At 45.1% G+C, this 15319-nt stretch overlaps 1 protein-coding gene across 7 annotated transcripts in view; it reads left to right on the top strand.

Moving 5' to 3' along the window:
• Window positions 1-15319, top strand: part of LOC118427791 (guanine nucleotide exchange factor DBS-like) — a gene marked incomplete at its 3' end in the record, with an annotated part of 83478 nt that overhangs the window by 18497 nt on the left and 49662 nt on the right. For 6 of the 7 annotated variants that reach the window (XM_035837724.1, XM_035837726.1, XM_035837728.1 and 3 more), the window contains 7 exon segments: window positions 10783-10866; window positions 11193-11307; window positions 11523-11613; window positions 11841-11960; window positions 12969-13085; window positions 13959-14108; window positions 14361-14485. In XM_035837724.1, coding sequence (XP_035693617.1) covers window positions 10783-10866; window positions 11193-11307; window positions 11523-11613; window positions 11841-11960; window positions 12969-13085; window positions 13959-14108; window positions 14361-14485 — 802 coding nt within the window. 7 annotated transcript variants of the gene reach the window in all.

Raw genomic sequence — 15319 nt, 5'->3', positions numbered from 1 at the left:
GGGGGGGGGGGGGGTAGAGGTTTTAGAGTAAAACCTGGTAACGCTTCGGAGGGTTGGCTCAGGTCATGTTGATGTTGCTGTTTTCAGGCGACTCGTGTGCATTGTTTTTCCAGTAACTAGTTGATGCCAGTCTGTATTTCATGTCTTCCGTGTAATGCAGAAATGCTGAGGTAATGTTCCGGCTGACCTAGATTTAGACATTAGCACATCTCTGATCCCAGCAATTGATTTCTGAAGATGACTGTTTTGCATTTTTCACCATACAGGGTTGTTTTCAGGCTGTGAATAATTTTCATGTTGAGTCTTCTGTATTCAGGTGGGAGGGCCAACAGAATGTTTTTGACACAGTTTTGCTCGTAGCTGATGTGGCACATCTTTCTGAAGCTCTGCTTTGCCATACAGGGTTGTGTTCAGACTGTGAATCCTGTGTGGATTGTTGTTGAGTGGATGCAAGTCTCTTGTACACGAGGGAAGCCGTGGGAATGTTACAGCTGACCCAAATTCGCTCATTGCTAGTGCAGCACATGTCTGATGGTGCAGTTATAGTCAGGCTATACAAAGACAGATACATGTAGAGGCTGGTGTGAATTGTTGATTTCATGCTGAGTGGATGCTAGCCTCCATGTGCATGACCCAGATTTGCTCATACTGTAGCTAATGCAGCATGTGTCTGATGGCTCTGACTGATTGTTGGGCTGCTCATACAGAACAGCTCTAAAGCTCAAACTCTTCTGTAATTCCTGTGCAGCAGGTACTTGTGCAGGGGCTGGCCCAGATTCACCCATATTAGTGTTACACCGTCCTTTAGCCAGCTGGTTCGCTGTACAGTTGGTGCTGTGTATCTGTGGCTGTGTGTCGTTAATTAATGCCCCTTCAGATGTTGTAATTCCTGATTAATTCTGACCTAGATTTACTAACAGGTTATGTTGCACCCCCACCTAACTCCTTCTGCTTTTCCCCCTGCCCGTTCACCTTTTCCCCCGGACTTCCTCTTAACCCCCGCTGTACTTCATCTGTGCCCCCGTCATTCCTCTTTACCCCCGGTGTAATTCTGCTTTTCCCCCGCCCTTCTGCTTTACCCCCAATGGCCGCCGTCAACCCGAATTTCACGTAGTCGACACGAAAATCGTTCGGAAAGTAACAATAACGGTTGCGCCACGGAACATGAAATAGCCTATGCTCTAGTACACATTCTGGGCCACCTTTCTGCCAAGTGGCGTTTCACAACTCCTTCCCATTCTGAACTGAAAAGCCATGTGCCCTCAGCAGCGCGTCGTTTGTGGCGCTCCACTACTACATGTACTTCCTGGAGGCTGGGTGGTGGAGCGCTTGAGGCCGGCGCGCTATGACGATTGGGCGACTCGCTAAGTTCGGCACCGATATGGTTACCCAGGAGCCCAGGACTAACAGGTTGTTCTGTTTCAAGAGGGACACACCGACCCAGGTTGGAAACAACGCAGGTAAAAGTCCCCGTGTCGATCCGAGGGGCAGGGTCGCGCCCGTGAATAGGCAATGCGTCTCAGCCTGACCAGCATAGTGGGACCCAACTATTTTTTTTTATCTCACTGTGACTTCTCGGTATGCTTAGTAAAGAAAGAGTACATTTCATAATACAAAATGTATACCCTTTATTTTTTTTTACAAACTCGCTATGTGTCCATTTACAGTCCCTTAGTACCAAGATATCATGGGCTCTCTTCATACATTTCTTGTTACTCGCATGTATTGTACGCCCTGCTGCATTTCGACTGTTCCCACACGTTCTGCATGCCAAAGATCCAGCCACTCTTCCTTGAGTTACACTGTTCACAAACACAAATACAGACACACGGTACTGAAACCACAGCATACGTGACGTGACGTATTAAAGATGCCGCAGCAGACATTTTATGAAGATCTGTTACATCAAGTGAAAACTTCAAATGCTACATGTATACATGGAACCATTCCGACCCTTTAATAGTGTACGCATTCTATGCCTGTCTTTAGTGAATTGATTCTGCACTCTCTTTGTACCTCATTCCCATACTATATTGTTACCATCACTTCACCATTGCATTTATAAGAATTATAAGATCCTGAATTTGATGCCAAGCCTAATGATTTTCTGAAACGCCGCAAAACCCCGGCCTCAAGCGCTCCACCACCCAGCCTCCAGGAAGTACATGTAGTAGTGGAGCGCCACAAACGACGCGCTGCTGAGGGCACATGGCTTTTCAGTTCAGAATGGGAAGGAGTTGTGAAACGCCACTTGGCAGAAAGGTGGCCCAGAATGTGTACTAGAGCATAGGCTATTTCATGTTCCGTGGCGCAACCGTTATTGTTACTTTCCGAACGATTTTCGTGTCGACTACGTGAAATTCGGGTTGACGGCGGCCATTGGGGGTAAAGCAGAAGGGCGGGGGAAAAGCAGAATTACACCGGGGGTAAAGAGGAATGACGGGGGCACAGATGAAGTACAGCGGGGGTTAAGAGGAAGTCCGGGGGAAAAGGTGAACGGGTAGGGGGAAAAGCAGAAGGAGTTAGGTGGGGGTGATGTTGTGGCTTATGTCATTATGCACAGTGTAATCTGATATATTATGCCAAAGGTTAGTTACATCAAATACACAATACAGATACAGATGCAGAAGCTGGTTTGTTATATTGGAGGGTGGTTATACTTATACCAACTACAGATACAAGTATGATGAAACAATGAAAAATAGTTATATATAGCGATGGTCATATTATACCGTCTCCTTCCTGCTTCCTGTTATTGTTTACATCTTGTCATAAGCAACTGAGTTGACGGGTCCTCATCCGTGCTGGGTTTATCTTCACCAATTCTTGCCCAGATTTGAACTTGTTAATCTCAGGTTGAATATTGACTGGTTTCTATGAATGGCATATTTAGTGGTTTATTCAGCAAATGTCATTCAGTTGATGCCACAGCAGATGTGCTGTACAGTGTGCTAAGGCTTATACTGAGGACGCAGCAGGTAGGGTCTGTACAGCAATATGATGAGGGCATCTGGGAGCTGCTCAATCAGCTCTTCTGATCTGCTGAAGGATTGACTTATCAGACATTGTCTGTTGGAAGGATTTTCTATGATGATGGGACATGCAGGCTTGTGTATCTCTGCCTGCAGGCTTTGTGTATCTCTGCCTGCAAGCTTTGTGTATCTCTGCCTCTACTGATGACTGGGACATGCAGGCTTTGTGTATCTCTGCCTGCAAACTTTGTGTATCTCTGCCTGCAAGCTTTGTGTATCTCTGCCACTACTGATGACTGGGACATGCAGGCTTGTGTATCTCTGCCTGCAAGCTTTGTGTATCTCTGCCACTACTGATGACTGGGACTTGCAGGCTTGTGTATCTCTGCCTGCAAGCTTTGTGTATCTCTGCCTCCACTGATGACTGGGACTTGCAGGCTTGTGTATCTCTGCCTCCTCCTCCGATGACTGGGACATGCAGGCTTGTGTATCTCTGCCTGCAAGCTTTGTGTATCTCTGCCTCTTACTGATGACTGGGACTTGCAGGCTTGTGTATCTCTGCCTGCAAGCTTTGTGTATCTCTGCCTCCACTGATGACTGGGACTTGCAGGCTTGTGTATCTCTGCCTCCTCCTCCGATGACTGGGACATGCAGGCTTGTGTATCTCTGCCTGCAAGCTTTGTGTATCTCTGCCTGCAGGCTTTGTGTATCTCTGCCTCTACTGATGACTGGGACATGCAGGCTTGTGTATCTCTGCCTGCAAACTTTGTGTATCTCTGCCTGCAGGCTTTGTGTATCTCTGCCTCTACTGATGACTGGGACATGCAGGCTTGTGTATCTCTGCCTCCACTGATGACTGGGACATGTAGGCTTGTGTATCTCTGCCTGCAAGCTTTGTGTATCTCTGCCTGCAGGCTTGTGTATCTCTGCCTGCTGGCTTTGTGTATCTCTGCCTGAAAGCTTTGTGTATCCCTGCCTCTACTGATGACTGGGACATGCAGGCTTGTGTATCTCTGCCTCTTACTGATGACTGGGACATGCAGGCTTGTGTATCCCTGCCTCTACTGATGACTGGGACATGCAGGCTTGTGTATCTCTGCCTCCACTGGGAGATAGTAAACCAACCTGAATCACAGGTCAGGAACCTGCTGTATATACTGTAGAGTAGATTCATCCCTCAAGCTACATTGTACCAACATCTTGCACACTGCAGTCATCCCTTATAGAAAGACATCGTCCCTCAGAAAGATGACTGCAGTCTGCATGATGTTGGTAGCTTGAGCAGGGCTCGAAATACTGTTTTGGGGCATACCTGCACTGGTGTAGGTAACATTGAAAATTACCTGCACCAGACAAATTTTACCTGCACAGCTCTGAATTTAGGAAGTATTGATCATACTAAAATTGTTCAGGAACCATTGCTATCTTTCTTTTATATTTTATAGGCAGTAATGCAGCTAATAACAATCCACATACACCTACATCATTTATGAATAAAACCCAGTTCATGGACCAGTGCAGGTTAGGTGCAGGTACACACCAGAAATACCTGCACAGCTCCAATTGCACCTGCACTAACCTGCATATGCAGGTGGTATTTCCAGCCCTGTTGAGGGATGAATCTACTCTACTATATAGGGCAGGAACCTGCTGACTGCAGACGATGATGTCACAGGGACGTGAGAAACCGACCAATCAGCATTCAGACGTGTTGACAGCAGTCGTGGCCATGTGCTCATTAAAATTTCATGCCAAGTTCATGGTTAACGAGATTGTCCTGCCCAAAATCTGTGTTGTCGATTTGCTGAAATGACTGGAAAATTTCATACCAACTGTTATCATACCCTGTAACATTACAGATTTCAAAGCTAACATTAACGTTACAGAACAGTAAGGGAGGAAACAGCTAATACAGCATGGATTTACAATCTGAAATAGAGGAAATTTGGCTGAAAATCATTGCCGACAGATCCACCCAGTTTGTGTACAATAAAAGTGTACATCAGCAGTAAGATATTGCCAGTCAGGCTTGTCAGGCAGTGCAATATTGCACACGTTTCCATCAGAGCAGTTTCTGATGGCCTCCCCAGATTGTTTGCCGTTACAGATGACAGTTTCCATAGGTTATTTCTGATGGCATCCCAAGATTGTTTGAGGTTACAGATAACAGTTTTCATGGATAGATGTTTTTGATGAGATTGTTTTCTGTGACAGATGTGACGGAATCGGAGCCCAGTCGAGCGTGACCCAGATTGGTAGAGATGGAATTCCTGCGAAACAGTCAGACGTCTATTAAATCTCAGACGATGAGGTGTGGTCACAGCATAGATAAAAAAATAAAAAAATAAAAAAAGACCAGGCTATTGTGATCCCAGTTGAATAAACTAGATCAGAAGATCCTTTTCCTAGACCAGGGAGGGTCTTGTAGGTTTAATACAGTGGGAAGGGTGTATTAGGGGGTTTGGGACAAAGGCATTGGTCTTACCACAAAGTTATCACATTGCTGTAGTGATAAATCAGAAAGTGGCAGGAGAACCAAGGAAACGGGGTGGTGAAGCCTGTTTGTTAAGTGCCTAGTACACTTTCACGGTGACTGTTGCTATCTAAGTATTGCATATAGCTGAAAACAATAGGCAAGTAGAAATAGCCTCGTGGCTCCAGGAAATTGAACCCGTGGCAAATCTGGGCTACCAACTCACAACCCCAACACCGCTGCTCACCACTACAGCAAAAGGTTGAACTATTTGGCATGTTCAGGTTGACAGTGCTTTACTGTTACAGTTACTGTAACAGGAGTTAAAGTACAGTACTTTGTGGCAGCCATCCAACGTCTTGTAACAATGTTGCCTTAAAGGGGCATTCCACTCCACACGGGAGTGTTATTTTCCGATAGATATTCATTTAAGAAGTGATAACTGCATACAACTTCACATTATACGATAAAGTACCCAGTTGCTCCGCATGCCTCAAAAGCATTCAGTCTTCTACTAAACTCCCCAAGTACCCTCTAATTGAATAAATCCTATGGCTGAATACAATGCAGAACTTTTAGGTAAGGTTACCAAACTAATTTCAGGTTCGCTAAGAAATTTCGTATTGTTCTTGTATTCTTTGCTATCTTAAGAGAAATTTGCCTTCTTGGTGTGCTCAGCGTACCTCATTTCTTCCAAAAATATGTACGATAAACAAAGTGTCTATGCGTATAGGGAATGCATGGGTAGGGTCTGCATGGGTTTAGTGAGTGTCATTATTGTTTTATAAAACACACATCACGTAATTCATCCCAAGGTGAATTCCACAAAATTCTGCTGATTGTGCATTCATTGACACATTATTTATTGGAAAACAAGACTCGCTTCTGGAGTGGAATGCCCCTTTAACTGTGGCGATTCAGTGTGACGTCAGTAACCTGATTAGGCCGTAACAAGGTGAAATCTCATCAAAACAGCGGCCACGTCTGGAACTGTGCGTACCTCATGCAGTACAGACTCTGTTTCATGTTTGTCTGCCAACTCGTAATTAAGTTTTAGAGATCTCAGATTCTGTGAAAGTAAAAACCAATTTTGCTACGTTGCTGTCTGCCCAGAATATGCTGTTTTTGACTCACATCTTGCACTTTGTTAGGAAATGAAAGAATGAATCAATGAATCAATAACCAGCATTGATTGACCTGTATCCTCCTCCTCTGTAGAACAAGTCTGTCTTTATGGCCTGTATATTGACAAATGTTCACCTAGGAGAGTATAATGCTAGTTCTTCTGCCACGAACAGCCAGTAAGTTCATTGTTTCACCATCTGCCTAGTTCATGATGTGAAATAATGGATACAAACATCCCGACGCTTCTGGGGTTCAATGCAGGTTTTATTGTATATCAACGTTACCCATTGTGAGCTGTTGTGCTTCTAATAAGTTACTGATAACTGCCAATACTATCAGCCTTTCAAGTTGCCCAACCTAGATGTTTACATGTAATTGAACATACACATGTACTTGTTGGGACTGAGAGTGCTTTTGACTCCCAAAAGCATGTTTTCTGATTGGTTAAAACAGTGGTCATGTGACCTGTCTGAACAAGTGGCCACATCCTGTAAAGGTCAGGTGGAGGTCATCCCAGCTGTCGATGGGCGCCATGGCGATCAATACATCAGGGACCATTGCAGAACTTCCACCTGCACTCTAACAGACATTTCTTTGTCAGGCCATGCCAAATCATTTCTTTGGTTCTTTGATATCTTAATCTAATATTTGAGGTCAAGTTAAAAACAGGGAGACAGGGAGAAAAACTTGAACCTGGCAACTGTCTAACTACCCCAAAACTGTGTGCATGATGAGACAAACTTTTCCCCCAGAGTCTGTTTTCATGTTAATGTTCTCAGCAGTATAAGTTCCTCTGATGCTGCCTAGTTATGTCTAAGGTTAGCTTAGTACCTAAGGCCTTGCCTGCAGTGCCTACAGCCTGGCGTAAGCTTCCCCGTGGTACTTCTGACACGGGCCCTGAGTACCCGTGTAACTGGCTTGGGCAGCTGGAGTGTCTATGATCCACAGGTAGTTTGTTAACGAACACAGTCATGATCACGAAGTTTAGTGGTGACTGCTCGGATGTTTCTGTTCTGCTGCTCTCTGGAATAGTTCCTTACTCTGGTGTTTATTAGGCAGGATTTTCTGTCCACAGTCCAATGACAGAGCTGTGGAGGGATGTCGTTCAACGTCTTATCCCGACCGTCTGGGCTGACGGATGATGATGATTCTTAGTTGTGTATACATAGGTCTTCAGCGACATCCAATGGACAAACATCATACATAGTTATTCCCAAGGATTTTGAAGTATTGCAACAATCCAAGTTTGCTGTAGAGAAGCACCACTCATGGACTGGTGATGACGTTGTGTCGTACAGTCGACTCTCGTAGGATTTTTGGCAAGGCTCTGACAGGATCGAAAATGACGGCACCAATCTTTTTATGACTGTTCCCAGAATGCCTACAATTTGCCATAAGTATAAACGTGTCGTGTGTCATGAGCCATCAGAGTATGACTTTCCACCAACATGGACACGAAAGGGACAGGAACTTGTTCTAAGGGTCAGAAATCCTCGCAAAGTAAGATGCCTTCCCTCGAGGACAATGACTTGGGAGACATCGAGTCAGAGCATGATAAAGAGGGAAAAGAGCACTTCAGAAATGTTTTAATGGGTAAGTCTCTATCAATACTACTGTAATGTGATGTTGGAATAGAAAACTTTTTATCAAAACTTTTCCATTGCAATGTAACTACTTGTACTATTTTGCCTAGATCAAATTAATGTCTGCCATGATTATTGGCATAACGTTAACAAAATAAATTATTGTTATTTTCTGCTCCCAACGTGCCCCAACTAGCTTCAGGCGTACCCAAACTAAAACAATAACTCAAACATTCCCACAAATGTTACTGTACATATATGTATATAATATGAACTCCGTCCAAATCCCAGATGTCCCACTATGAATTTATACAATGATTTATAATATCGTTAGCTTCTGCTCCCAACGTGCCCCAACTAAGCTTCAGGCTTACCCAAGCTAAATACAATAACTCAAACATTCCCTCAGATGTTAGTGTACATTATATAATCATAATGTCAACCCTGCCAAATTCCCGGATGCCGCACTATAATAATACAGTACACTGAAACATGCGCTCCGCCCGGCTGCCACCATACCTGCCCTTAGGCACCGTCCCTGTGATCAATAAGTCATACAGACTGCCACACAAACAGGTGAAAGTGCAAACGGAGCTTATCTGCCACGTTTGTTTGGTGTTTGCTGTGAGTTAAACTATAACAGCCTCGCCTGACGGTTCGCTGGCGGTAATATCGGTCGGCAGGTGCCAAGTGGCTGCAGACGGTTTCTAAGGGAAGTTCAAGTACATGTGGCTAAGGATGGACGGTACCATTCTGGGGTAGGGGTGTTCAGGGTAGATTTGCCTGAGTACGTGGCTAGGGCTGTACCATTGTGATGTTCTGAGCGGGGGTGAGGCGTGCCGGCTACAGGACCTTTGGATCGCACAGAGCCATCATGGCTGCCCCTGGCGCTGGGGCTGCCAACACAGGTCGGTCGGTTTGTCACTTCTGTCTACCTCTCTCTCTCTCTCATTCTCTCCCTTCTTTCTCTCTCTTCCTCTGTCATTCCTTCTTTCTCTTGTTCCCTTCTTTCTTTCTTTCCCTCCCTCCCCTTCTTTCTTTGTCATTCTCTTTACCTCCTTCCATTTTTCTCCCTCTTTCTCTTTCTGAATCCTCTCTTTCTCTCCCTCCCTCCCCCCTCTGCCTGTCTCTCCTCCCCTTCTCTCTGTAACAAAGGCTTTTCTAAGACTTAACTTGTACTGTTTTCTTAATTAGCCTTTTTATTGCTTGTAGCTGACAACGATATTCCTATCTTTATAGGAGCACAGGAAGAATACCTAATAGAAATGTCAAGCTAGTTGTGAACCCAAACAAAGTCAAAGTCCACAATAGCCATTCAAACTTGAAGTGTTTTGTACAGTATTGCACACTAAGCCATTTATTGCATAACAGTGTTGTATGTTGAACCATTGGTGGGAGTCAGTTCCATGTTTCATATTGCCAGACCCAAACTGTGGGTTGTGGTATGTTATTTGCTGTGCACACATGTAGCATACTGGGAGAGTCTGGCAGGGTTTTTACATATCACATATTGTGCAAATAGTTCCTTACTGGGCAGGTTTAGCATGAGTCTTTAGACACTCATCAGTACCTTTTGGTGGGCGGCGTCTATACAGGTCATGTAGTTGTTGTTGTTCACCTTGTGGACAGCAAGTTTCCTTACTGTTTCAGAATCTGTAGCAGGGTGTGACATTTTTACAGAGAGGGGTTGCTGGCCCTTCCCCTTAAACTTGCCTGAGGCACCTTTACCCCATTTTAGGTCCCATCCAAAAGAGGGGTGCAGCCCCAACCGAGATGCCCTTCCCCAGGTTTGAACAAGGGTCTAATTACTAACTGATTGAAACCAGGATCTGAACTTTGAGGGCAGTTGAGCTACCTTGTACAGGGACATCCCCTGCCATCTTAAGTATGGGCAGGATTGTGTTATATTTGGCATGCTCCTTGGCATAGCTAATTACCATACACAACCTGAATACTGTAAATGCAGAAAATCGCGGTGGATTAATGTTCGCGATTTTCGCGGCGGCCATTTCACCGCGAATTTAAAACCACTGCGAACATTTTTCCAGGGCATTAAGATACTACAGTGCATAGTGCTACCGCGAAATTAAATCCACCGCGAAAAGTCATTTTTCCCGCTACCGCGAAATTAAATCCCCGCGAACTTAAATGCATTTACAGTATTAGGCTAATGCATTAGTTGCCCAAAAGTACTTTTGTCCTTTGTTTGTTGTGTGTCTGATTGTACCAAATTGAATGTGTTTCTGAACAGATAAGGTTATAAACAGCAGGGCCAGGCTCACGGCGGTGTTTGCTTGTTTGTTTGTTTGCTTGTTTGTTGTGTGTCTGACTGCTTGTTGTATTTCCCTACAGATGAGGTGATAAACAACATGGCCAGGCTAACGGCTGTGTTTGTTTGTTTGTTTGTTTGTGTCTGACAGTTTGTTGTGTTTCCCTACAGATGAGGTGATGGACCAGCATGGCTCACGGCTGTGTTTGTTTGTTTGTTTGTTTGTTTGTTTGTTGTGTGTCTGACTGTTTGTTGTGTTTCCCTACAGATGAGGTTATAAACAGCATGGCCAGGCTCATGGCTGTGTTTGTTTGTTTGTTTGTTTGTTTGTGTCTGACTGTTTGTTGTGTTTCCCTACAGATGAGGTGATGGACCAGCATGGCCAGGCTCTGAGGGTCGTTGACATCGCCGAACAGTTGCAGGCCAGATTCGCCTACCTTACAGGTGAGTCTATTACATCTGGTTACACCTGATATAGATGAGTCTACCTTACAGGTCAAGAATCACTAAATTGATAAGCAACATGCTGTGGCAGTGATAGTGAAGACATTTTACACTGTTATCTTCTGTATCTCATTGCCTTGATGTCAACCTTCACTGTCGAAACAAAACTCATGCTGTCTGAAGCACCTGACCACTTCCAAATCATACCCAGTTGCTTGAGTAACTGTATCAGGATGGAGAATTACTGGTTATCTCAGTCTATCTACCCGTATACCTCAGTGTAACACCTGCTTACTTGTGTAACACCTGTTTACCTGTGCTTACAGGTGGGAAAGGGAGAAACGGCGCTCCCATCATCACCTTGCCAGAGTATCCCAGGTTTCAGGAGATCCAAGATCAGGATTTCCTAAGTGTCATGACTTACCTCACTAGCATCCCCAGGTAAGTGATTTCAAATTTTGCAGGAATGAAATAGAACACAGGCTAATGTTGATGAAGGTGTGATTTCTGCCCGCAGTGCGGATAATATGTGACAGTTGTGATGAATGTGTAACTTCTCCCCACATTGGGGAGGAGGCGGAGCTGGAATATGTTATTGTTGTGATGAATGTGACTACCTTGAATGATGTTGAGGAATGTGTAATTTCTCCCCACAGTGCGGAGGAAGCGGAGCTGGGATATGTGATTGTCGTGGACAGAAGACAGGACAGATGGGCAGCCGTGAAGGCAACTCTCATCAGGATAGCGGTAAGGAGATCTTACTTACTCATCAGGATACCTGTTCCTAACAAACTCTTACCTGAAATAATGTTCTTCATTGTCTTTTTACAAAAATGGGTCAGTTAACCGTTAAAACTTCTTTCTGGCATCGAAATATGAGGTCTAGTTGACAGTTGTGATAGACAGATGATTTGTGATAGACAGTGGAGTTATAATTGACAGCTGTGATTGACACCCATCTGTCTGTCCTACAGGGTTTCTTCCCGAAGCACATCCAGGTGGTTCTGGTCCTGAGGCCGACCGGGTTTTTCCAGCGGACGTTCTCAGATATCGGGTTCAAGTTCGTACGGGAAGACTTCCGGCTGAAGGTACCGGTAAGCTTTGGTTGGCTGCTTCGCTGCTGATTCTAACTGCTGATGGTAACCCTAACATCAGTATAATCAGCTGCTCATCCTAACTGCTGATGGTAACCCTAACATCAGTATAATCAGCTGCTCATCCTACCTCCAGCTCAACTTCCCTACTGGCATGATTGGTAAAAATAAACCCCAGACCTAACATCAGCAATCAACTCCCTGTTCACATGGGGTAAACAAATGACAACCTAACCATGAACCTAACGTCAACAATCAGCCACTAATCTTAACTCCGACTCAAGTTTTCTACTGGCATGATTGGTAAAAAATGACTTAACCCAAACCCTAAATCTACCATCAGCAATCAGCTGCTGCTCCTTACTCTGGCACCACATCAGCATAAACTATGGCGCAATCAGCTATCGGCTTTGGTGCAATCAGCATAAACTATCATAGTGATGGTAAAATCACCCAGATTTACCAATAACAACTGTGCAAGACACATCTTTTGATCTTTGTTTCATTATTCCAAATCATAACCTGACCTTGATCAGTTAAGAGCAACTCGACCTTGATTTGAAGCATTCTCCATGCCCTTTGACCTTGCTCTGCTGCAGCCCTGAGCTTGCAAAGATTTTAGCTAGGTGAAATCCTCGGCACTAACCCTATAGTTACAAACTTAAGCCTTTATTAGAATCTTATCTGGGACTTAAGCTCTAAAAAATTGTTTGAATTATGAAATTGTAATTAAGTCCATGGACGAACTTGTAATAATCCTGTAGCCCTTGGAATCTAGTCCGATAAAAGCACAACAGGTCAGATGCATAAAGGTCACCACAACCAAAGTTGCCATGATAGAATCTGCTTCTAAAGGTATTAGACACACACAGACACACAAACACACTAACACACACAGACACACATACATCATGCATGTAGGTAAACTCCATACGCCACACCAAGCTACTGACAGATTTGACCCCTACCCATGTTGCACTCTGACCCCTGCCCTTTGCCCCTGCCCAGATGGTGATGCTGAACTCAGTGAGTGAGCTGCATGAGCACCTGGACAGGTCACAGCTGACGGAGGAGCTGGGGGGCTTCATCCGCTACGAGCACCACGACTGGATCGAGCAGAGATCGGTTAGTGCTAAGTTAAACTGGATCGAGCAGAGATTGGTTAGTGCTAAGTTAAACTGGATCGAGCAGAGATCGGTTAGTGCTAAGTTAAACCAACTATTAGTAACTAACAACTGTTGCCCACATACGGGTACCACAACCTAGAGAGCGCTTAGTATCTAAAGTCAAACCTGTATTAGCGGCCACCTTTGCATAGTTGTATTAGCGGCCACCTTTGCATAGTTGCCACCTGGCCATTGCAGCCACTTTTTGTTGGTCCCTTGGATTTTTTTTGAAACTGGAGTAACCTTGTCTTGAAAGTTAAAATCGTTGCCTTTACTTCTTCTGTCAGATTTAAACTGAAACCTTCCCAACAAATAGATAGACTAGCCCAAATTCTGGACTGATCATCTCCGAGTCCAAACTTCCTGTGATGTAGGATCCGCTGCTTACCGAGTCATGTGCTCTGCATAACACAACATCACAGCAGCAGTGGATTACTCATTCCTTGACAATCAAAGACTGGAGCTGGTCAGTTGAAAATCTGGTCCAATTGTAGGGTTGTAAGTCAGCCCGATGATACAGAATGATTTTATCAGTACATACAAACGTTTCATTCATGCCCTTTCCTTGTCTTTGCCAGATCTAAATAACCAAATAAACAAACAAACTTATATCAGTACAGAAAAGCGTTACTTCATGCCCTTTTCCTTGTCTTTGCCAGATGTATCAGATAAACAAACAATCTTTTATCAGTACACACAAACGTTTCCTTCATGCCCTTTGCTTGTCTTTGCCAGATCTAAATAAACAAACAAACAAACAAATAAACAAACTCTTATCAGTACACACAAACGTTACTTCATGCCCCTTTCCTTGTCCTTGTGTCCTCCCCAGGCGATAGAGAAATTTGCGTCGAACACTCACGACATCGCGAAGACTCTGCAGCAGCTGGGCACAGAGCTGGCCGAGACGGAGCTGCCCAACGACATCAGCACGACGGAGTCTCTTCTGGAGCAGCAACGGAAACAGAAGGAGGAGATCAAGGTCAGGTCACTCTCACTTTCAGATACTCTAAAGAATACCTCATATCATGCACACTCGCCCACTGACTAGTTTACCTTCTGTGATGTAGATGTCCAACAGTTTTATGTGCACGGTGTCTTGCAGCTGAGTTCTGGGGCTGCTGACTCAATAACTATAATGATCGATGAATAATCAGGACTTGCGCATGAACACCTGTTCCTCAAGCTAGATCTTATTTCAGACATCTTATAACCCTGTTTCTGTGACCTTCAGGATGACCTTGCGGAAGCGCAGCGGCACGGCGAGACGCTGCTCAGCATCATCCGGCGCCCGTCCAGCGATACCGTCACCGCCGACCTCTGCCCCAGCACCGCGACAAACGTCAGCACGATAGAAAGGTACGTAAGAACAAACTCTGAACCTTAACCTCTTACCCTTAACCTATAACCTACAGCCTATCGAGTGATACCGTTATCACCGACCCTGCCCCAGCACAGCAACTAGAGTCATCATGATAGAAAAGTTCCCTGAGTCTGAACCTCTAACACCCAACCCGGTAACCATAGCTAACCCAGACCTAACCTTTCACCCCTAACCCTTCACCCCTAACCTCTCACCCCTAACCTGTGACCTGTCCAGCAGTGCCGCAGCTTCCTAACTGCCAACCCTTCAGTACCAGGGACAGCTCCAGAAGATCCAGTATCACCATTTTGTACCCGGTCACTGAACCCTGCAGAGATCTTCCTCATGTGAGAATTCTACACATTGTTGAACATTGGTGGGGCCATGAAGTCTAGCATACAAATGTCTATCAACTTTTGTACGATGTCTAACAGACATACTGATTAAAAGCACATGAAAGAAATGAGGAAGAAAATTCCCGTGTTCCCTGGCTGGCTGGGTTCTGCCGTCCTGTGTGTAATTTATAGCCCTGCCAGTTCCACAAGGCCTCGTTACCCCAGATGTGCCGGGTGGGAATGATATACAGCCTTCCTGGTTCCACCATTTCCCACCGCCTCCCTGGTTCCACCATTTCCCACCGCCTCCCTGGTTCCGCCATTTCCCACCGCCTCCCTGGTTCCGCCATTTCCCACCGCCTCCCTGGTTCCGCCATTTCCCACCGCCTCCCTGGTTCCGCCATTTCCCACAGCCTCCCTGGTTCCGCCATTTCCCACAGTCTCCCTGGTTCCGCCATTTCCCACAGTCTTTTCATAGTTGTCACGGTTAAGGTA

Source organism: Branchiostoma floridae, chromosome 12, assembly GCF_000003815.2.
Source record: "Branchiostoma floridae strain S238N-H82 chromosome 12, Bfl_VNyyK, whole genome shotgun sequence".
NCBI lineage: Eukaryota > Metazoa > Chordata > Leptocardii > Amphioxiformes > Branchiostomatidae > Branchiostoma > Branchiostoma floridae.
The sequence above is the reverse complement of the archived record's forward strand: the minus strand, read 5'-3'. Positions and strand labels throughout refer to the sequence as shown.